Source organism: Sorex fumeus, unplaced genomic scaffold (assembly GCF_029834395.1).
Source record: "Sorex fumeus unplaced genomic scaffold, SorFum_2.1 ptg000011l, whole genome shotgun sequence".
In the NCBI taxonomy this organism is placed as follows: Eukaryota; Metazoa; Chordata; class Mammalia; order Eulipotyphla; family Soricidae; genus Sorex; species Sorex fumeus.
The window spans coordinates 3,925,631-3,947,510 of NW_026606068.1; the positions used below are offsets into that span (position 1 = coordinate 3,925,631).

Sequence of the window (21,880 nt, forward strand, 5' to 3'; positions counted from 1 at the left end):
CGAGTCCCACCAGGTGTGAGCCCTGAGTGCAGAACCAGACACCCAGACACCTCTGGGTGTCACCCAAAAACCAAATAATAAGATGGCCAGAGTCATAGTGTAACAGGTAGGGTGCTGGCTTTGCATGCGGTCAACCCAGGTTCAATCCCCGACACCCCATACGGTCCCCTGAACCCCACCAGGAATGACCTCTGAGTTATCTTCAGGTGTGGCCCAAGAACCAATAAAGAAAAACACCCCCCCGCTCCTTGTGGATGCTGAGTGTTGGTCATCACGGAGAGGGGTCAGCTCTGACCAGGAACTCAGGAAGAGCCTGTCCCGGGGGCAGGGGGAAAGGCTGGGCATGGGAAGTCCTTTCTCTCTGCAGGAAATGCATCAGCCAAGGGCCCACAGAGGACGTTGTGCAGAGCTGGGGGTGAAGACGCACCCCGGGCTCACGGGGGACAGAGGGCCAGACGAGCAATATGGAGATGCCACATGGCTGGTGGGAGGCAGCCACCCGTCTGCTAGCAGGCCTTGCTCGCCAACTGTGGTGGGCACAGTCTCCCCGCGAGAGCCGGGAGCTGGGCCCAAGGGCTGGAGCAGCCACAGGCTCAGCAGTGGCAAAGCAGCTGCCTTGCATGTAAGTTTAAACCCCAGTGCGCTGCCACACAGAAGGAAAAAAGAAAAAAAAAAAACCAAAGAAAAGGGCTAGAGCAGGCCCGGCACGTACTGGCATGCACAGGCCATGTTTTATGGTCCAGTCCCAGCACCACATGAGCCCTGAGCACGCCCAGCGCGGTCCCAGCAGCCCCACACGGTCCCACCTCCTTGTCGGTGGTCTGAGTGAGCTTTAATAAAAACTTTCCTGATTCTGTCTGTCCCTCCCCAGTGGCACCAGGACAGGGTGACACAGTGCAGTGCTCGGAGGGTGGCTCCCCTCCTCCCAGCAAGGTCAAGTCAAGGATGGGGCTGGCTGTCTCGGCACTGTGGCTCCCAGGAGGCCTTCTGCGTCACAGGCGTGACCAGAGCCGGGGCAGAATGGGGTCTGGTCCCAGGGGCAGGTGGGGACGGAGTCAGCTCTCGCCTGTGCGTCTACTTGGAACAGCTTCCTGGGGCTGCAGCCCAGCTTGGGGGTGGTGGGGTGAGGCTTCTGGCCCAAGTCTCTGGGGAAACCTGCTGGGCTCAGGTCTGGAGCCCAGAAGGGCAGGGACGGACAGGGCTGTTCAGGAAGACGGGGACGGCGTCAGGTAGTTACCGACCAGTGAGAGTGGGCAGCATCTCTCCACTGGTCCAGAGCACCGAGAAGGCCTGGCCAAGGAGGTGAGCTCTGCCGCGGGCCTGTGGGCTAGACGCAGTGATGGCCCCGGCTGAGGCCACTCCAAGAGCAAATGAGAGGTCCAGAGTCCGGAGACGGCACCAGGATCCTGGGCACCTGGTGTCCCCATGGCTGCTGCGCAGTGTTGCTGACGAAGAGGACAGGTTCCGAGGCGGCCAGTTAGGGATCGACGAAGGAGACAGCAATGTAGCGGGTGCCCTTGGTCGTGGGGAGCCCCTCGTGGTAGTGCGTGAGTCTCCCCGGGTGCATTAGGGTCCAGCCTTTCCGTGGGGCTCGGACAGAGCAGTTGTAACGCAGGAACCGACAGCCCCCGCCCTGGAAAACAGGAAGAGTCAATTCCCCGACAGGAAGTGTCCATCCTTCAACAGGAAGACCTTCTCCCCGGCTCCTTATCCTGTCCGACCCACCATGGCCAGGCAGCCCTCAGCGTACTAGCCCAGAGATGATTCCTGTGGAGTCAGGCTGCCTGGGATACGGTCAGCTACCCTCATGACTAACCTATAAACAACCCAGGCCTCAGTTTCCCCTTCTGGAAAATAGGCATGAAACTGAAGAAAGAAAAGTTAATGAGGTGCCAGAGCGCTTGCCTTGTTACATGTCTGACACATGCTTGATCCCCAGCACTCCAGGTGTTTCCTGGAGCCCACCCGGAGTGATTCCTGAGCAAAGAGCCAAGAGTACGCCCTAAGAACTGCTGGCTTTGGTCCCCTCCAGAAAAAAAAACAACAACAATGTAGAAGGCCGCAGCGATAGTACCGCATGTTGCCTTGCACACGCTGACCCCAATCTCCGGCATCCCTTATGGACCCCGAGTACCACCAGGAGAAATTCCTGGGTGCAGAGCCAGGAGTAATCCTTGAGTACTGCCAGGTGTGGCCCCAACACCAAATTACAGAAATAAGTAAAATTAAAATATAGAAATTAATGATACAAGAACTTAGGGTTGCATCTTTCAACCTCAGTGCATTTCTGACAGATTTTTTTTTCTTTTTTTTTCTTTTTGGGTCACAGCCAGCGATGTTCAGGGGTTACTTCTGGCTCTGCACTCAGGAATTACTCCTGGCGGTGCTTGGGGGTCCATATGGGATGCTGGGGATTGAACCTGGGTCTGCTGCGTGCAAGGCAAACGCCCTACCCGCTGGTGGTGCTGGGGGCTGGTGTCACTCAGGCCCCTTTGCCAGATTTTTCAACAGTGGTAAAGTACACATAATGTGAATTTTACCACGTAACTATTTTTCAGTGTACTGTTCTGTGACAGTTATTATACTCAATTCTGAGTGTCAATGATGCCATGGTGCAGCATCACTACCTAGAGCAGACAGTCCTGACATCTCTGGGTGCTGCTCACTAGGAATCAGTCAGCTCCATCCTCTTTTCGGTTTCGTTTTGTTTGTGTGTGTGTGTTGGAGACCCTCTCTGGCAGTGCTCAGGGCTTACTCTTGGCTCTGTGCTCAAGGATCACTCCTGGCAAGGTGCGGGGGACCACATGGGGTGCCAGAGATAGAATCTGGGTCGGCTGTGTGCAGGGCAAGTGCCCTGCCTGCTGTACTGTCTCTCAGGTCCATTTCTGTAACAATTATGTTACAATATCCGAGGTGCCTATATATCTTTTTTAAAATTTATTTTTTAATTTTTCTGGTTTGGGGGCCACACCCAGTGGTGCTCAGGGCTTACTTCTGGCTCGGTATTCAGGGATCACTCCTGGCGTGCTTGGGGGACACTATGGGGTGCCGGGAATCCAACCTGGACCTGCCACGTGCAAGGTAAACGGCCTACTGCTGTGCTATCGTTCCAGTCCTGGAAGAGCCTTTAGATATTGCCCTTTTCTCCTGGGGGGTAAACTCAACCCACAGGAAGTCCCTGAGCAAAGACAATAAGTGCTCAAAAAATGAAAAGTTGGGGCTGGAGCAATAGCCCAGCAGGTAGGGCGTTTGCCTTGTACGCGGCCGACCCGGGTTTGATTCCCAACGACCCATTATGGTCCCCTGGGTACCGCCAGGAGTAATTCCTGAGTACATGAGCAAGAAGTAACCCCTGTGCATTGCTGGGTATGACTCAAAAAGCAAAAAAAAAAAAAAAAAAAAGAAAAGAAAAGCTGTGAGACAGTAAAGAGAGTCCAAAGGCTGAGTGCAGGAGTCACATGTGGGAGGCCCAGGATCCATCCCCGGAACCACATGGTCCCTGAGCCCCACCCCAAGCCCTAAAATGGGAGCATCCCCCTGTAGGTTATGTCCAGAAAAAAGGAGGGTTTGGGCTACCCCAGGGGTCCTCAGGGGACACTCCTGGCTCTATGCTAAGGGATCACTCCTAGTGGTGCTCAGAGGGCTTGAACCCAGTCAGCCGCATGCAAAAACAAGCACCTTATCCCCTGATCTCTCTCTCCTGCCCCTGTACAGTTGGTTTCGTTTTGTTTCTGGGTGCTGACCACATTTAGCAGTGCCTGTGGCTTATTCCCGCTCTGGACTCAGGGATCTCTCCTGGCAGGGCTAACAGGGTTTGGCCTCTGGCAAGGCAAGCACCTTAACCCCTGTACTGTCGCTTTGTCCCTGGAGATGCATTTTTTTGTGAGGGCGGGCGCCACACCTGGTGGTGCTGGGGGCTAACTCCTGCTCACTCCTGCTCTGCACTCGGCACCCCCTCAAGGATCAGAGGCCCCAAGTGGGTGCTAGAGATTGAGCCTGGGTCAGCTGCCGCTCTACAAAGCGCCTTCCCCACTGTGCTATCTCTCAGCCCTGTATATCTGTCTTTGTAGGTGTCCTTCACAAGAACTAGATGGGGGCCGGAGTGACAGGACAGCGAGCAGGGTGTTTTTCTTGCACGCGGCCGAACCAGGTTCGATTCCCAGCATCCCATATGGTTCCCCAAGCATCACCAGGAATCATTCCTGAGTGCAGAGCCAGGAGTAACCCCTGAGCATCACTGGGTATGACCCAAAAATAAAAAAAGAGACCTAGAGGGTCAAGTCCCCAATAAAAACTTTTTAAAAAAATATAGCAGCTTAGGGGCTGGAATGATAGTACAGTGGGGAGGGCATTTGCCTTGCACGTGGCCAACCCAGGTTCGATTCCCTGCATCCCATATGGTCCCCCGAGCACCTCCAGGAGCGATTCCTGAGTGCCGAGCCAGTAGTAACCCCTGAGCATCACCGGGTGTGACCCAAAAAGCAAAAAAAAAGGAGTGAATCAATGAGTCAGGGCAAGGACCTGAGCTGACCACACCCGGATGTCTTTCTTAGGGCCCTGAGGCCCTGACCTGTGCTCCCTTTATGGGGTGTTCCTGGCTACCGCACCCCAGCCAGCCTGTCCTGCCCCACCCCTAAGGTGGCATCAGCTGCAAGAATAAGTCCCACATTCCTTATTACTCAGCTCCTTCTTCAAGAGCTGCAGGCCCAGGACCGCCATCCCCTGCCCTCCCTGAATCCCCACAAATCTACGGGGGAATGTTTGGGGTTTGCCCAGCTCAGAAACGCACACGTGGACGCTGCGAGACCCCTGAGCAGGCCGGGGGAGGCCTGGATCCACGTGGGGACGCCGTCTCCCACCTGCTTGTCCCCACCCAGCCCACACCCTGCCGGAAGGCCTCCGCCCTCTCCCGGCTCACCTCGTAATCCACCCCGACCCGGTTCAGGGCGATGTTGATGGTGAAGGTGGACGCATCGTGATGTGGCATCAGCGAGGGCTGCTCGTCTGGCTTGTAGCGGACAACAAAGGCCAGGTCGAACTGGGCCTGGACACGGGTGCAACAAGAGAACGGGGTGAGAGAGGGGCCGGGCGGGCCTGGCAGAAAGAGCCCCCCGAGGCCAGACAGGCTCGCCCCGTGTCCTCCCGCCTAGTGCAGTGCCTGGTGCAGAGAGAGGCAATGAGGCCGGGGGAGTTGCTCAGGGCAGAACACAGAACTGGAATGAATGCAGCCCGGGGTTCTGTCCTCGGCACGAATAACAGTGATGAGAACGGTGCTGCGGGCAGGGCAGATGGGAGGAAAGGGGCTTGGAGGGAGAAACAAGGAGGAGGAGAGGTGGGTATGAAACTCATCCTTTGGGCCCTTTGTTTAGTTTTGGGGGCACAGCCCTTAATGCTGGAGAATGGCTGCCAACTCTCTACTAGGGGGAGTCTCCCACTGGGGCTCAGGGGACCCTGAGATGCTGGGGGCTGAACCCAGGGCCTCCTGCACACAAATGCACACTAGCCATTAAGCCACCTCTCTGGGCCAGGACTTTGACAACTGTCCCAGCGGGTGACGCCCTACTGGCAGGAGCAGAGCAGGGCAGTGCAGGTCTAGAAAACCATGGCAACGAGGAAGTGAGGGGGGGAGGGGGAGAGAGACAGAGACAGAGAGAGGGAGAGACAGAGACAGAGAGCGAGAGGGGGAGAGACAGAGACAGAAACAGAGAGAGACAGAGACAGACAGACATACAGACAGGGCAGATGGAACTACAGAGAGACGGAGGGAGGGAATGAGGGAAGGGGCATGCTGGCCAGCTTAATGGGGCTGGTTTGGCAGGCTGGTGTAGGAGTGACTGAGGCGGGCATTAAGGAGGACAAGCAGGAAGAACGCAAAAGGATGCGGTGTAGACGAGAATCATCCTGGTGGGCTTGGACCAGAGGCTCCCCAGGGCCCCGCCCACCCGAGGCCCCGCCCCAGCACCACTGTCCCGCCTCCCGAGGCCCCACCCACATCCCTGAGCCCCGCCCCCGGCCGCCCCCAGCACCAACTATTACTAGGTCTCCCCCTCAAGCCCTCTGACCCCACGCCCCACCTCCCTGCCCTCGTCCAGGCCACTCCCCCCCAGGCATGCCCACCCTGGTGTAGTAGCCGGGATACAGCTTCTCGGTCATGGGCGCGATGTACTCCACCAGAAACTTGTGCCACTCCCGCTCAAAGCCGATCTGGTTCATGTGGATGTCGATGGTGGGCACGTTCTCGTACCCGCCCTGGATGCGGTTGTCCTGGGAGGGCCGGAGAAGGGGAGAATTCCAGATGCGCGCCCACCAGGCCTCAGATTCCTGCCACCTGTCTACAGGCTCTGCCCAAACCCATCCCCTTGGCCTGTGAATTTGACGGGGCCAGTGACAGGTTTTGCAGATATAATTTGCCAGTTGACCCAAAGGGACATTATTATGGGTGGGTCTGGACTATAAAGGACCGTCTTTGTCTGTGGTTGTTTTGGTTTGGGTGGGAGGGGGGTCACAGCTAATGGTGTTCCAGGGCCAGAGAGATAGCACAGTGGGTAGGGCACTTCTTTGCATGCAGCCCACCCAGGTTTAATCCTCATTATTTCATATGGCCCCCCGAGTCTCACCAGGAGTAATTCCTGAGTGCAGAGCCAGAAGTAAGCCCTGAGCATCGCCAGGTGTGGCCCCCAAACAAAACAAAAACAACAAAAACCCAGAGGGTGGTGTTCCGGGGTTCCTAACAGAGCTGGGGGGAAGAGGTGGGGACCATTAATGTTGAGGATGGAACCAGGCCTCACACACACACAAAGCTTGAGGAGTGCTCTCTTTCTCTCTGTCTCTGTCTCTCTCCCTGTCTCTCTGTCTCTGTCTCTCTTTCCCTGGAAGCAGCAGCTGTCGTCACCGTCAGTTCGACAGGTGCAAGGGCATGTACCCTGCTCCAAAGCCTGGGAGGGGTCCTGACCCCCAGGAGCCCCCGGCCCCACTAAGTCCTTAGCGGCAGGCTTGTGTGACCATGAGCGGAAGCCCAGCTAAGACACGCCTGCACTACTGACCCACGTTGCTGGGCGGGAAGTAAGTGGATCTGTGTCGTTGTTGCTATTGCTGCGGGTGGTGGGTGTGTGTGTGGGGGGAGCAAGCCAGCAGCACTCAGGGGCTGGGGAATGAATGTACAGGCCACAGGCGGGTCCTGCCACTGGAGCCTCCGCACTGACCAGACCCTAGCTGACCATGCACTGCCAGTCTCTGCATTGGAGATTAGCTTGGCCACTGAGGGCAAAGGCTGGGTCGGGAGGGAGAACTACACGGTACTCCAGATGCCGGGCCAAAGGTCAGCCGGGCCCAGGCACCCACAAGGGGGCCTGATCCACCTTTGAAGATGGCTCCGGGCCGGGGGTGGGGGCTGGATAGTACAGTGGGAAGGTGCTTGCCTTGCATGTGGCAGACCCAGGTTTGATCCCCGGCATCCTGTGAGGTCCCCCCAAGACCAGCAGGAGTGATTCCTGAGTGCACAGTCAAGAGTAAGTCCTGGGCACTGTCAGGTTTGACCCCCCAAACCAAAATAATTAAATAAAATTGAAAAATTAAAATGGCTCTTGAGGGAAGATGACTTTGGGGGGAACGAGAGAGATGTTATACTGAGTAACGCATTTGCCTTGCATCAAACTCCAGTTTGATCCCCAGCATCACATATGGTCCCCTGAGCCCCTCTAAGGTGTCACCCCGAGCACAGAGTCAGGAGTAATCCCAGAGCTCAGAAGGACAGACTGCAAGTTTTGCATGAGGAAGCCCCGAATCTGAGCTCAGGTACTACGCCCCCCAAACGCTGCCAGGAGCAAACCCCTGAACCCCAAGCCAGGAATGGCCCTAAGCATCCCCAGATGTTTTGTGCCCAAACACAAAATATAAAATTGGTTCCAGAACTTTCCGAGGTGAGTGCTTTATGGGATCCTGCCTGCCCGGGCCCACTGGCCCTGATGCCCACCACACCACTCACCCCTGTGCTCTGTGGGACTTGGCAAGAACTCGGCTCTCTGAGCTTCTGAAACCCACCCACTTTCCTGTGCCCATCCTGCGGGAAGGGAGTGGAACATTCCAGGGACAAGCAACGGAACAGAGAGGCTGATGGTCAGTGGCAGCACAGGCCGTGCCTCCAGGCCAGGCTCCTGATGGGCCCAGGTCCTCGGTCACTGTCGCTGAGCCCACCCAGAGCTCCAGGGTGGCGGGCAGCTTACGGAAAGAGCCCAGAAAGCAGACACGGGTAGAGGGGAGCCCCCGCCCACAGTCCAGCCCAGACATCGGGGTCTGCCTTGTCACCAGACACAGCCCAGACTCGGGGGCACACCTTGTTGTCACCCAGAGACCACTGGCCGTAGTGCTCCATTTCCTCCACCAGCTCGTCACAGGCCGTGTCCGTGAAGATGGGAAACCAGTAGACGTCGGGGCAAGGCTGGGAGAGCAGACACACAGTCACGGGGTGCAGAAGGGCACCCCCACCCCACCGCTCCCCGGCTCCCGCAGAGGCAGTGGCCAGAGGGCCCTGAGCGACTAAGCGCCCAGCCCTGGTCCTGCAGAAGGGATGGAAGGCCCCAAGGCCAGGAAGGACATTGCAGAGCAGAGATGCACAACACAGAGCCAGCAGAAGCTCCTGTCTCCACAACTGATCCATGCTCAGGGACTTTTCCCCCCTGCAGGGAAGTGTCCACGAGAGGGGCTCAGCAGCGCCCCCTGCAGGCGTCTGCACTCACCATCTCCACCAGCTTCCCCTCCAGGGCCCTGGTGTAGTTCTCGTGGATGTACTTTTCCTTCCAGTCCTGTGTGGAGCAGAGCACAGCTAGCAGCGTGGGCCTAGGCCAGCTGGGGCTCACCCCTCAGCCAACTCCAGGGTGCCCCAGGAGGAGGTTTCTCTCCCAAGACCCCCCAACCTCCGCACAATGTGAATGGATGAATGTGGGTTTGGGTTTGGGTAGCCAGGAGTACCTGTGCCCGCAGGAGCTGATGCCTGCACACGTGTGTACATGTGCACCCATGTACCTGTGTGTGGGGTTCAGGACACAGCCTGCCCGCAGGAGCTGGTGCCTGTACACATGTGTACCCATGTGCCTGTGTGCACAAGTCTCCATGCAAGTCTGTGTCTGCACCCACAGCCAACACAAGCTCTCAGGGGTAGGGGATATGGAAGAGCACATGCCTGCCTGCCCAACACTGGGCTTGACCCCAGTGCCATGTACCCCCACCAAGGACAGCCCTGGTGGTCACTGAACATCACCCAGAGGGACCCACAAATTAACAAATAAATAACATAAGCCCCAATGTTAGGACCACTGCCACATCCAGCTCTTCTTTCTCATGCCAACATCTCACTGGTGAGTCAGACTGGACGCCCATTTCAAGGCTGAGTCAACTGAGGCTGCAATGGCTCAGAACATGAGGCACAAATGCAGGTCTCGGGCTCCGGTCCCTCAGCCACTAAGTGGTGCTCTCTCTAACCCTCACCCTCACGTCACACTCCCCCATCAGCCACTAGGTGGCTTTTACCCTCATGCCTCATGGCACACACCCACATCAGCCACTAGGTGGCTCTCTGTCTCTAATCGTCATCCTCACGTCACACCCCCCCATCAGCCCCTAGGTGGCGCTGTCTCTGACCCTCACTTCACATACCACCATCAGCCACTAGGTGGCTCTGTCTCTAACCACCCTCACGTCACATACCCCCATCAGCCACTAGGTGGCACTGTCTCTCACCCTCACCTCACAACCCCATCAGCCACTAGGTGGCACTGTCTCTACATCACACACCCCACCAGCCACTAGATGTCCCTACATCAGCCACTAGATGTCCCTACATCAGCCACTAGATGTCTCTACATCACACACCCCACCAGCCACTAGGTGGTGCTGTCTCTAATCACTCTCACGTCACACACCACCATCAGCCACTAGGTGGCGCTGTCTCTAATCACTCTCACGTCACACACCCCATCAGCCACTAGGTGGCACTGTCTCTAATCATCACCCTACATCACACACCCCACCAGATGGCACTGTCTCTAACCCTCATCCTCACGTCACACCCCCCCATCAGCCACTAGGTGGCGCTGTCTCTAACCCTCACCTCGCACACCACCATCAGCCACTAGGTGGCACTGTCTCTAATCATCACCCTACATCACACACCCCCACCAGCCACTAGATGGCACTGTCTCTAACCCTCATCCTCACGTCACACCCCCCATCAGCCACTAGGTGGCGCTGTCTCTAACCCTCACCTCGCACACCACCATCAGCCACTAGGTGGCACTGTCTCTAATCATCACCCTACATCACACACCCCCACCAGCCACTAGATGGCACTGTCTCTAACCCTCATCCTCACGTCACACCCCCCATCAGCCACTAGGTGGTGCTGTCTCTAACCCTGACCCTCACATCTGCAGCCCCCCTTCCCACCAATCCTGCCCTGGGCCAGAGGAAGGTCAGAGGTCCAGGGGTCTCGGCCCCAGACCCTGAAAGGGAAGGGCTTGAGGCCCCAGGCTCTCTGAGAGTCCCTGCCCGCACACCCAGAGCCTCACCTCGGGGTTACTGAACACCTCCCAGAGGTCATTGTGGAGGTGGGTGGTCTGGTAACTGTCCAGGGAGAGCAGGTGGCCAAAGGCGTGCCGGTTGGTCAGGAAGAGGAACACGTCCTGCGGAGAGCAGCCTGTTGGGAGGGCGCTCCCCGCCCCACGCCCCCACCCACCCTCACCTCCACACCCCACAGGGGCCGCCCAGCCACCTCTGCCCACCAGGCACAACTCAGCTCTGGTTCTGGAAGGATCCCTGGGGCTTCCTGGGGGGTGACAATGGAGGAGCAGGGCCCAGGGGTGCAGTTCGGAGGCAGATGCCTGCCTGGAGGCACGAGGCTCCGAGCTGAGTCCCCAGCACCCATCGCCAGCTGGTGTGGGCACACGGGTGACCCCAGCCCTGCGACAGGAGAGCTGGTTCCGAAACTCTGGGCATGGCAGAAAGTGCCGCACTCACATTTTTTTTCCCCTTGGGGCAACACTCAGTGATGCTCAGAATTTATTCCTGGCTCAGCACTCTGGGATCGCTCCTGCTGGGGCTCGGGTGGGGGTCAAGCCCGGGTCTGCTGCACACAAGGCGAGAGCCCAACCCACTGTACCATCGCTCCGGCACCACTGTGGTCACATTTCACATGTATCTTTGGGGGGTTCTGGGGCCACCAGGATCACCCCTGGTGACATGAAGGGGACCCTATACGGTGCCAGGGTTCAAACCAGGCGTTGACCACAGGCAAGGCAGGTGCCTTAACTCCTGCATTATCAATCCGGTCACATTTTAGGGATTTTGCTTTGTTCTCTGTGTTGCTGTTTTGTTTTGGGGGGCCCCATCCAGCACTGCTCAGGGCTTACTCCTGGCAGGGCCCGGGGAACCACAGGGAGTGCTGGGCACTGAACCCAGGTTAGATGCATGCAAGGCATGTGCCCGACCACTGTGCTATTGCTCCGGCTTCCACAGGCACATTTTAAAACATCACCACACGGGGTGAAGATACAGTTCAGGGGCTGAACGCACACACGAGGCCTGAATGTGATGCCTGAGCACCCTGCCAGGAGCAGTTCCCCTAGGACAAGTGGGTGTGACCCCCCCAAAACAAAAGTCATGTTACAAAACTTTGCGCGGGCGAGATCCTCTCGGTAGCCTGCCGGGCTCTCCGAGAGGGGTGGAGGAATCGAACTTCAATATGCCAAACACAGTAACAAGTGTCACGATGGAGACGTTACTGGGCCCACTCGAGCAAATCCATGAACAACGGGAGGACAGTGACAGTGACAAAACTTTGCAGTGGGCGCAGGGAGATGCAAGGGTCTCTCTCAGGCAGGTCTTAGGGTGTGTTTAAAGGGAGATTCTGGGGCTGGAGCAATAGCACAGCGTGTAGGGTGTTTGCCTTGGATACGGCTGACCCAGGTTCGATCCCCAGCATCCCATATGGTCCCCCGAGCACCACCAGGAGTAATTCCTGAGTGCAGAGCCAGGAGTAACCCCTGTGCATTGCCGGGTGTGACCCCAAAAGCAAAATAAATAAATAAATAAAGGGAGATTCTTTGGGTGCGGTCAGAAAACACAGCAAACAGACAAGAGGCAAGTGGGCCCATCACGTGATCCCTTTAGCCCCCAGCGCAGCCCCCTTGCCTGGTACCTCCACAGGCCCAGGGAGCCCTTGAGCAGCCCCCCTGGGGTTTCAGGGCCCCCAGCCCCCCAGACCTGCTCCCGGATGTTGGCGCAGAAGGCCATGTCGGGGTCCAGCCTGCCGTGCTGGAACAGGGCCGCCTGCTGCAACTCGCCGCGCAGGGCGCTGCCCTTGATCAGGTAGACGCTGGAGATGTAGGGCACGTTCCAGACGCCGCTGCGGGGACAGGGGCAGATGAGGGGGGAACGGCGTGGGGTGGGGGAGGGGCGTCCCGTCCCGGGAGCACGGTCAGGGAGTGTCCTGGGGGGTGGCAGGGCTGGGTTGGGGGGGAGCGCACCCCCGGCACTCACACGCGCCGCCCCTGCACGATGTCCACGTAGTCCTCGGAGCGGGCGTAGTAGCCGTCGGCGCTCAGCGCCCCCCAGAAGTTGGACCACAGCCTCCCGGGGCGGCTCATCAAGGGGGCGATGACGTTCCTGAGTAGGGAGGGCGAGGAGGGGCCTGTAGGGGGCGGCCAGGAGCGGACGGGGGAGGGGGGCTGGCAGCGAGGAGCACACGATTGCACCACCCGGTCCCGGGACTGTCCAGGGCCCACCCAGGGGGCCAGCGCTGCCCACAGTGTGAAAGGCGGGGATGAGGAGGAGGGGGGAGGAGGAGGGGGGGAGGAGGAGGAGGAGGAGGAGGAGGAGGAGGGGGAGGAGGAGGAGGAGGAGAAGGGAGGAGGGGGGCGGAGGAGGAGGAGGAGCAGAAGGGTGGAGGCGGAGGAGGAAGAGGAGGAGCAGAAGGGAGGAGGTGGAGGAGGAGTAGGGCGGAGGAGGAGGAGGAGGAGAAGGGAGGAGGAGGGGGAGGAGGAGGGGGAGGAGGAGGAGGAAAAGGGAGGAGGAGGGCAGAGGAGTAGGGCGGAGGAGGAGGAGGAGAAGGAGGAGGAGGAGAAGGGAGGAGGAGGGGGAGGAGGAGGGGGAGGAGGAGGAGGAAAAGGGAGGAGGAGGAGGAGGGCGGAGGAGGAGAAGGAGGAGAAGGAGGAGGAGGAGGGGGAGGAGCAGAAGGGAGGAGGCGGAGGAGGAGGAGGAGGAGCAGAAGGGAGGAGGAGGAGGGGAGGAGGAGGAGGAGGAGGGCGACGGAGGAGGAAGAGGGGGGGTGGAGGAGGAGGAGGAGAAGGGAGGAGGGGGGCGGAGGAGGAGGAGGAGCAGAAGGGAGGAGGCGGAGGAGGAGGAGGAGGGCAGAGGAGTAGGGCAGAGGAGGAGGAGTAGAGCGGAGGAGGAGGAGTAAGGCGGAGGAAGAGGAGGAGGAGAAGGGAGGAGGAGGAGGGCAGAGGAGTAGGGCGGAGGAGGAGGAGGAGGGGTGGAGGAGGAGAAGGAGGAGGAGGAGGGGGAGGAGCAGAAGGGAGGAGGCGGAGGAGGAGGAGGGCGACGGAGGAGGAGGAGGAGGAGGAGGGCAACGGAGGAGGAGGAGGAGGAGGGGGGTGGAGGAGGAGGAGGAGGGGGGTGGAAGAGGAGGAGGAGAAGGGAGGAGGGGGGCGGAGGAGGAGGAGCAGAAGGGAGGAGGCGAAGGAGGAGGAGGAGGAGCAGAAGGGAGGAGGCAGAGGAGGAGGAGGAGAAGGGCGGAGGAGGAGGAGGAGGGCAGAGGAGGAGGAGGAGGGCAGAGGAGTAGGGCGGAGGAGGAGGAGGAGGAGAAGGGAGGAGGAGGAGGGCAGAGGAGTAGGGCGGAGGAGGAGGAGAAGGAGGAGGAGAAGGAGGAGGAGGAGGAGGAGGGGGAGAAGGAGGAGGAGGAGAAGGGAGGAGGAGGAGGGGAGGAGGAGGGGGAGGAGGAGGAGGGGGAGGAGCAGAAGGGAGGAGGAGGAGGAGCAGAAGGGAGGAGGCGGAGGAGGAGGAGGGGGAGGAGGGAGGAGGAGAGGGAGGAGGAGGAGGAGGGCAGAGGAGTAGGGCAGAGGAGGAGGAGGAGGAGGAGGAGAAGGGAAGAGGAGGAGGGCAGAGGAGTAGGGCGGAGGAGGAGGAGGAGGAGAAGGAGGAGGAGGAGGAGGGGGAGAAGGAGGAGGAGGGGGAGGAGCAGAAGGGAGGAGGCGGAGGAGGAGGAGGAGAAGGGAGGAGGCGGAGGAGGAGGAGCAGAAGGGAGGTGGAGGAGGAGGAGCAGAAGGGAGGAGGCGGAGGCAGAGGAGGAGGAGCAGAAGGGAGGAGGCGGAGGAGGAGGAGGAGCAGAAGGGAGGAGGCGGAGGAGGAGGAGGAGCAGAAGGGAGGAGGCAGAGGAGGAGAAGGAGAAGGAGCAGAAGGGAGGAGGCAGAGGAGGAGGAGTAGGGCGGAGGAGGAGGAGGAGGAGGGGAGGAGGAGGAGGAGGAGGAGGAAGAGGGCGATGGAGGAGGAGGAGGAGGAGAAGGAGGAGGAGGAGGGCGGAGGAGGAGGAGGAGGGGGGTGGAGGAGGAGGAGGAGAAGGGAGGAGGGGGGTGGAGGAGGAGGAGGAGCAGAAGGGAGGAGGCGGAGGAGGAGGAGGAGCAGAAGGGAGGACGCGGAGGCGGAGGAGGAGCAGAAGGGAGGAGGCGGAGGAGGAGGAGGAGGAGCAGAAGGGAGGAGGCGGAGGAGGAGGAGGAGCAGAAGGGAGGAGGCGGAGGAGGAGGAGGAGGAGGGCGGAGGAGGAGGAGGAGGAGGAGCAGAAGGGAGGAGGCGGAGGAGGAGGAGGAGGAGGGCGGAGGAGTAGGGCGGAGGAGGAGGAGGAGGGCGGAGGAGGAGGAGAAGGAGGAGGAGGAGAAGGAGGAGGAGGAGGGGGAGGAGGAGGAGGAGGAGGAGGAGCAGAAGGGAGGAGGCGGAGGAGGAGCAGAAGGGAGGAGGTGGAGGAGGAGGAGCAGAAGGGAGGAGGCAGAGGAGGAGGAGGAGAAGGAGCAGAAGGGAGGAGGCAGAGGAGGAGGAGGAGGAGAAGGAGCAGAAGGGAGGAGGCAGAGGAGGAGGAGGAGGAGAAGGAGCAGAAGGGAGGAGGCAGAGGAGGAGGAGGAGGAGAAGGAGCAGAAGGGAGGAGGCAGAGGAGGAGGAGGAGGAGAAGGAGCAGAAGGGAGGAGGCAGAGGAGGAGGAGGAGGAGAAGGAGCAGAAGGGAGGAGGCAGAGGAGGAGGAGGAGGAGAAGGAGCAGAAGGGAGGAGGCAGAGGAGGAGGAGGAGGAGAAGGAGCAGAAGGGAGGAGGCAGAGGAGGAGGAGGAGAAGGAGCAGAAGGGAGGAGGCAGAGGAGGAGGAGGAGGAGAAGGAGCAGAAGGGAGGAGGCAGAGGAGGAGGAGGAGGAGAAGGAGCAGAAGGGAGGAGGCAGAGGAGGAGGAGGAGGAGAAGGAGCAGAAGGGAGGAGGCAGAGGAGGAGGAGTAGGGCGGAGGAGGAGGAGGAGGGGAGGAGGAGGAGGAGGAGGAGGAGGAAGAGGGCGATGGAGGAGGAGGAGGAGGAGAAGGAGGAGGAGGAGGGGGGTGGAGGAGGAGGAGGAGAAGGGAGGAGGGGGGTGGAGGAGGAGGAGGAGGAGCAGAAGGGAGGAGGCGGAGGAGGAGGAGGAGCAGAAGGGAGGAGGCGGAGGCGGAGGAGGAGCAGAAGGGAGGAGGCGGAGGCGGAGGAGGAGGAGCAGAAGGGAGGAGGCGGAGGAGGAGGAGGAGGAGAAGGAGCAGAAGGGAGGAGGCAGAGGAGGAGGAGGAGGAGAAGGAGCAGAAGGGAGGAGGCAGAGGAGGAGGAGGAGGAGAAGGAGCAGAAGGGAGGAGGCAGAGGAGGAGGAGGAGGAGAAGGAGCAGAAGGGAGGAGGCAGAGGAGGAGGAGGAGGAGAAGGAGCAGAAGGGAGGAGGCAGAGGAGGAGGAGGAGGAGAAGGAGCAGAAGGGAGGAGGCAGAGGAGGAGGAGTAGGGCGGAGGAGGAGGAGGAGGGGAGGAGGAGGAGGAGGAGGAGGAGGAAGAGGGCGATGGAGGAGGAGGAGGAGGAGAAGGAGGAGGAGGAGGGGGGTGGAGGAGGAGGAGGAGAAGGGAGGAGGGGGGTGGAGGAGGAGGAGGAGGAGCAGAAGGGAGGAGGCGGAGGAGGAGGAGGAGCAGAAGGGAGGAGGCGGAGGCGGAGGAGGAGCAGAAGGGAGGAGGCGGAGGCGGAGGAGGAGGAGCAGAAGGGAGGAGGCGGAGGAGGAGGAGGAGCAGAAGGGAGGAGGCGGAGGAGGAGGAGGAGGGCGGAGGAGGAGGAGGAGGAGCAGAAGGGAGGAGGAGGGCGGAGGAGTAGGGCGGAGGAGGAGGAGTAGGGCGGAGGAGGAGGAGAAGGAGGAGGAGGAGGGGGAGGAGGAGGAGGAGGAGGAGGAGCAGAAGGGAGGAGGTGGAGGAGGAGGAGAAGGAGCAGAAGGGAGGAGGCGGCGGAGGAGGAGGAGGGCAGAGGAGGAGGAGGAGGAGGGCGGAGGAGGAGGAGGGCAGAGGAGTAGGGCGGAGGAGGAGGAGTAGGGCGGAGGAGGAGGAGAAGGAGGAGGAGGGGGAGGGGGAGGAGGAGGAGGAGGAGCAGAAGGGAGGAGGCGGAGGAGGAGGAGGAGGAGGGCGGAGGAGGAGGAGGAGGAGGAGCAGAAGGGAGGAGGCGGAGGAGGAGGAGGAGGGCGGAGGAGTAGGGCGGAGGAGGAGTAGGGCGGAGGAGGAGAAGGAGGAGGAGGAGGGGGAGGAGGAGGAGGAGGAGGAGCAGAAGGGAGGAGGCGGAGGAGGAGGAGAAGGAGCAGAAGGGAGGAGGCGGAGGAGGAGGAGGGCGGAGGAGGAGGAGGAGGAGGAGCAGAAGGGAGGAGGCGGAGGAGGAGGAGGAGGGCGGAGGAGTAGGGCGGAGGAGGAGTAGGGCGGAGGAGGAGGAGAAGGAGGAGGAGGAGGGGGAGGAGGAGGAGGAGGAGCAGAAGGGAGGAGGCGGAGGAGGAGGAGGGCGGAGGAGGAGGAGGAGGAGCAGAAGGGAGGAGGCGGAGGAGGAGGAGGAGGGCGGAGGAGTAGGGTGGAGGAGGAGTAGGGCGGAGGAGGAGAAGGAGGAGGAGGAGGGGGAGGAGGAGGAGGAGGAGGAGGAGCAGAAGGGAGGAGGCGGAGGAGGAGGAGAAGGAGCAGAAGGGAGGAGGCGGAGGAGGAGGAGGAGGGCGGAGGAGGAGGAGGAGGGCGGAGGAGGAGGAGGGCAGAGGAGTAGGGCGGAGGAGGAGGAGTAGGGCGGAGGAGGAGGAGAAGGAGGAGGAGGAGGGGGAGTGGGAGGGGGAGGAGGAGGAGGAGGAGGAGGAGCAGAAGGGAGGAGGCGGAGGAGGAGAAGGAGCAGAAGGGAGGAGGCGGAGGAGGAGGAGGAGGGCGGAGGAGGAGGAGGGGGAGGGGGAGGGGGAGGGGGAGGAGGAGGAGGAAGAGGGCGATGGAGGAGGAGGAGGAGGAGGAGAAGGAGGCGACCCAGCTCACTTGTTCTGCTCTATCAGCAGCCGCAGGGCTTTGGGCTCGGTCAGGGCCACGTCGGCGTCCAGGCTGAGGTAGTAGGTGCAGCCCCGGTCCTGCCGGCACAGGTCTCTGCAGGAAGGGGCGGGTCAGGGCGGGTGGGCAGTGCCCAGCCACGCCCACCAGGGACCCCCAGCCTGGGGCCAGGGGCTTGGGGTATTTTTGTTTTCTGTTTTTGCTTTTTGGGTGATACCCGGCGATGCTCAGGGGTTCCTCCTGGCTCTGCATCAGGAATCGCTCCTGGCAGTGCTCGGGGGACCAGATGGGATTCCGAGGATCAACGGTTCTGCAGAAAGAGCACTTGCCGGGCGCGCGGCCGACCTGGCGCCGCAGATGGTCCCCCAAGCACCGGAAGGTGTGATCCTGAGCACAGAGGCAGGAGTAAACCCTGAGCACGGCCTGGGGTCGCTCCAAAATTAAACAAAACAAAACAACGCGGTGCCAGAGAGTTAGGACAATGGGCATCACTCCCAAATAAAAAATAAAGTATTTTTCTAGGTCTGGGGAGACAGAGCCACAGGCTGGGGCTCCCACTCTGTCCCGGAGGGAGCCCAGAGCGGTCGGAGCAGCCCTGAGCACCGGCACGTCTGGCCCCCAATAGAAACAGACACAAAACTCACACTCAGTGTTGTTATACAAAACCCCAAGATTTTGCTGTTTTTGTTTGTTCGTTCACTCAGGCCCTGGCAGTGCTGGCACATCTGTGAGGCCGAGCCCACGGCAGCAATACACGTGGACCAAGGAAGGCCTGGTCCCGCCTGGGAGCCCAGTCACCCGCCCCAGGACGAGCGTCTGATTCTGCGGTGATCGCGTCACGCGTGTTCCAATGATGAGGGACAGCGGGCGTGTCTCCAGAGGTCACTCCCTCGTCCAGCCTCTCCTTCCGCTAAGGACCTCTGGCTTGCGGACCGTCACCCTCTAACAGCGGGAGGCTGAGGTCCAGGGAGGCTCAGGACCTTGCTGGGGACCTCACTGACCCCGTGCGCCCAGCCCCGCAGCCCCAACTCACGCGCCCATGTTCCTGGCCTCAGCGCTGGACAGCCGCACCTCGGGACCCGCCAGCTTCACTGACCGGAAGTCGCCGCCGTGCTCGGCCAGGAAGCTTTCCACCTGAGACTTGTGGTGCTGCTCCTGGGGAGGGGGTTTGGGGACACGGGGTCCGTGCGGGAGCCAGGCCTGCTCCCATGGGCCGCTCCATTCCTCGTGCGGCCCGCAACCTGCCGCCCGCACCCGGGACTGTCCCCTCGCCCATCACTGTCCCTCCTGTGCCCGTGCTCCTGACCCTCAGGTGTCTGTGCTCCTCTCTTGTGCCTGTGCTCCCATCCCTCCTGTGTCTGTGCTCCCGTCCCTCCCCTGACCATGCTCCCATCCCTCCTGTGACAGTGCTCCCATCCTTCCCCAGACTGTGCTCCCGTCCCTCCCCAGACTGTGCTCACATCCCTCCGACTGTGCTCCCATCCCTCCCCAGACTGTGCTCCTGTCCTTCCCCTAACCGTGCTCCCATCCCTCCCCGGACTGTGCTCCCGTCCCTCCCCTGACCGTGCTCCCGTTCCTCCTGCAACTGCGATCCCATTCTGTCCCTAACCGTGCTCCCATCCGCCCCGTGACTGTGCTCCCCTATCGAGGCTGGGTTGTGCTTTCCCAGGACTGCCCATCACGGACGGCAGCTCCCACGGGCCAAGCTGTTGACTCTGCGACCCGGGGCCGTGGCAGGGACGGTCTGGCTCTCGCTCACTCCAGATGAGCCCTGGGCCTCACTCCGGAAAAGCTACAGTCCCCACCTGGGCCTGCAGAACCGGCCCAGAAGAGGATTTGGGGAGCTCCAGGCTGCAGGCACGGTGGGGAGGGCTGGGCAGTGGCTGCCAGGACAGACCTGGGTGTGCCACGCCCTACCCTGGGCGGCCCGGCCACCGGCTGTGCCCTTTGAAATGAAACTAGAATGACTGCGCTCTGCACTCATCTTCAGGGTAGACACAGTTCACGACTATACCCAGCAACGGCCGACTTGAGGGCCAGGAGGGCTGGAAGCCTGCTACAGGGGCGGGGGGGGGTGCAGTTAGGGCAGAGAAAAGGGCCACGACAATGAGGGTCGGAAATGGTCACTCTGGACAAAAACTGAGCACTGAGAGGAGGTAAAGGTAACCCTTCAGCACCTGTATTACACACCATGAAGCCCACAAGGAAAGAGAGAGACAGAGACTGAGAGAGACGACAGAGAGAGAGACGAAGAGAGACCGAGAGAGGTGTCTGCCTTAGAGGCAGGCTGGCGGGAGTGGGGCAGGAGGGAAACTGAGGACACTGATGTGGGAAATGACAGTGAAGGGACGGGCATTGGAACACTGCGTGACTAAAGCCCACTCACGAACAACTTTGTAACTGTGCATCTCACGGTGATTCAATAAAAAGTTTAAAAAATTAAAAAACTGGACCTGGAGCAATAGCACAGCGGGTAGGGCATTTGCCTTGCACGCGGCCGACCCAGGTTCAATCCCCAGCATCCCATATGGTCCCCCAAGCACCACCAGGAGTAATTCCTGAGTGCAGAGCCAGGAGTGACCCTTGTGCATTGCCAGGTGTGACCCCAAAAGCAAAAAAAATAATAATTAAAAAATAAGTAAAATAAAATAAACCCTCAAGGGGCCAGATATAGTATAGTGGGGGGGGGGGGGCTTGCCTTACATCCCCGGCATCCCATATGGTCTTCTGAGCACCATGGGGAGTGATTCCTGAGCGCAGAGCCAGGAGTAGCCCCTGAGCACTGCTGGGTGTGACCCCAAAACCAAAATAAATAAATAAACCCATTATCAAGCAGCGAAAGGCTACTGAAAGTTCTGCCAACCACGCAGGCAAATCACTTGTTACCCGCTGTGCTATCGCTCCAGCCCTATTATTATACAAATGACTTTTTTGTGGGTCAGGAGAGACATTATAGTGGTTAAGGCACAACCAACCCAGATTCGATCCCCGGCACCCCCTTGCGGTCCCGTGAGGACCACCAGGAATGGTTCTGGAGTGCAGAGCCAGGAGTAAGTCCAAAACAAACAAAACCCAAGGGATAGGTTTTTGCAAGGCAGGGAACTGAACCCAGAGCCTCCCATTTGCAAAGCCCTGGGCACCCACGGCACCTGTCTCTTCTTCAAAAGCCCACGGCCGCTCCTGGCATCTCAAGGTCTGCCGTTAGGCTTGACCTTGGCGCTGCTGGGGCACCACCAGCCACACCCTGAACCAGGCCCCCACTCAGCACCGTCCCCTGCAATGCGGCTGCCGCTGAACCGTCTCTGGCGACCTCAGCCACCTAAGGGGGCCTGGGAAACCACTGATGTCCGCCCCTCAGTGAGAACAAGCCCATTGGCGCTGGGCACCCCTGGGCCCCTGGCAGGAGACCCTGAGATGGGGCTGGGCTCTGAGCAGATGCTCCAAGCGCCAGAGAGCAGGACGCAGCCCCGTCTGCGCAGCTGACCAGCACACGCTGTTCAGCCCGTGACGGCCAGCACGGGGCAGAGTGCGCTCCTCCAGGACCTGGCTGGACAGACACTGGGCACTGAGGCTCAGGGGCTGGGACATGAGAGGGTGAGCACTCACGCTGGACAGGACCGCACCAGCGTCCCCAGGGACAGTGCATGGACAATTGTTTTGGTTTCTGTTTCAGATCCACACCTGGTGAAGCTCAGGGCTGACTCCTAGCTTTGCACTTGGGAATCACTCCTGGCGCGGCTCAGGGGGCCATATGGGATGCTGGGGATGGAATCCTGGTTGACCGCGTGCTAGACAAACGCCCTTCCCACTCACCTATCGCTCGGGCCCCAGTGTTCGTTTTTCTTTGGGATCCTGGGAAAGGGGGTGATGCTGCCAGTACCCACCTTCCCCTTTATTCTGCCTGACGCAACGGTGATAGCAGGGCCTCAGACAAAGGTCCCAGAAACAAAAAATGTGTCCTTTTTTTGGTTTGTTCTTAGGGTCACACCCGGCAGTGCTCAGGTAGTGCTTACTCCTGGTTCTGGGCTCAGGGATCACTCCTGGCGATGCTCAGAGAGCACATGCAGTGCCCAGGATTGAACCCAGGTCAGCCATATTCTGAACCCACGAGAAGCGGCCCCTCAGTGAAGAGCCAGGAGTAAGCCCTGGGCACAGCTAGGTGTGACCCCCCCAAAAAAAAATAGAAAGGAAGAAAAGAAAGAAAGAAGAGAGGGCTGAAGGGGCTGAAACAATAGCACAGTGGGTAGGGCGTTTGCCTTGCACGCAGCCAACATGGCCAACACAGGTTCGATTCCCAGCATCCCATATGGT

General features: G+C 60.2%; 1 protein-coding gene across 2 annotated transcripts in view; it reads right to left on the reverse strand.

Moving 5' to 3' along the window:
• Nucleotides 1-1,330: 1,330 nt before the first annotated feature.
• The window catches only part of PLOD1 (procollagen-lysine,2-oxoglutarate 5-dioxygenase 1), a 35,742-nt gene continuing 15,192 nt past the window's right edge, over nucleotides 1,331-21,880 (reverse strand). The window contains exons 11-20 of one of the 2 annotated variants that reach the window (XM_056110863.1): nucleotides 18,603-18,724; nucleotides 17,561-17,665; nucleotides 12,532-12,657; nucleotides 12,256-12,397; nucleotides 10,563-10,676; nucleotides 8,736-8,801; nucleotides 8,333-8,437; nucleotides 6,118-6,264; nucleotides 4,919-5,044; nucleotides 1,331-1,633 (exon numbers count right to left, since the gene is read on the reverse strand). In XM_056110863.1, the coding sequence (XP_055966838.1) occupies nucleotides 1,478-1,633; nucleotides 4,919-5,044; nucleotides 6,118-6,264; nucleotides 8,333-8,437; nucleotides 8,736-8,801; nucleotides 10,563-10,676; nucleotides 12,256-12,397; nucleotides 12,532-12,657; nucleotides 17,561-17,665; nucleotides 18,603-18,724 (1,209 nt within the window). In that variant the 3' untranslated portion in view covers nucleotides 1,331-1,477. The remainder of the gene's footprint in view (nucleotides 1,634-4,918; nucleotides 5,045-6,117; nucleotides 6,265-8,332; nucleotides 8,438-8,735; nucleotides 8,802-10,562; nucleotides 10,677-12,255; nucleotides 12,398-12,531; nucleotides 12,658-17,560; nucleotides 17,666-18,602; nucleotides 18,725-21,880) is intronic. The other variant, XM_056110864.1, reaches the window with a different exon arrangement.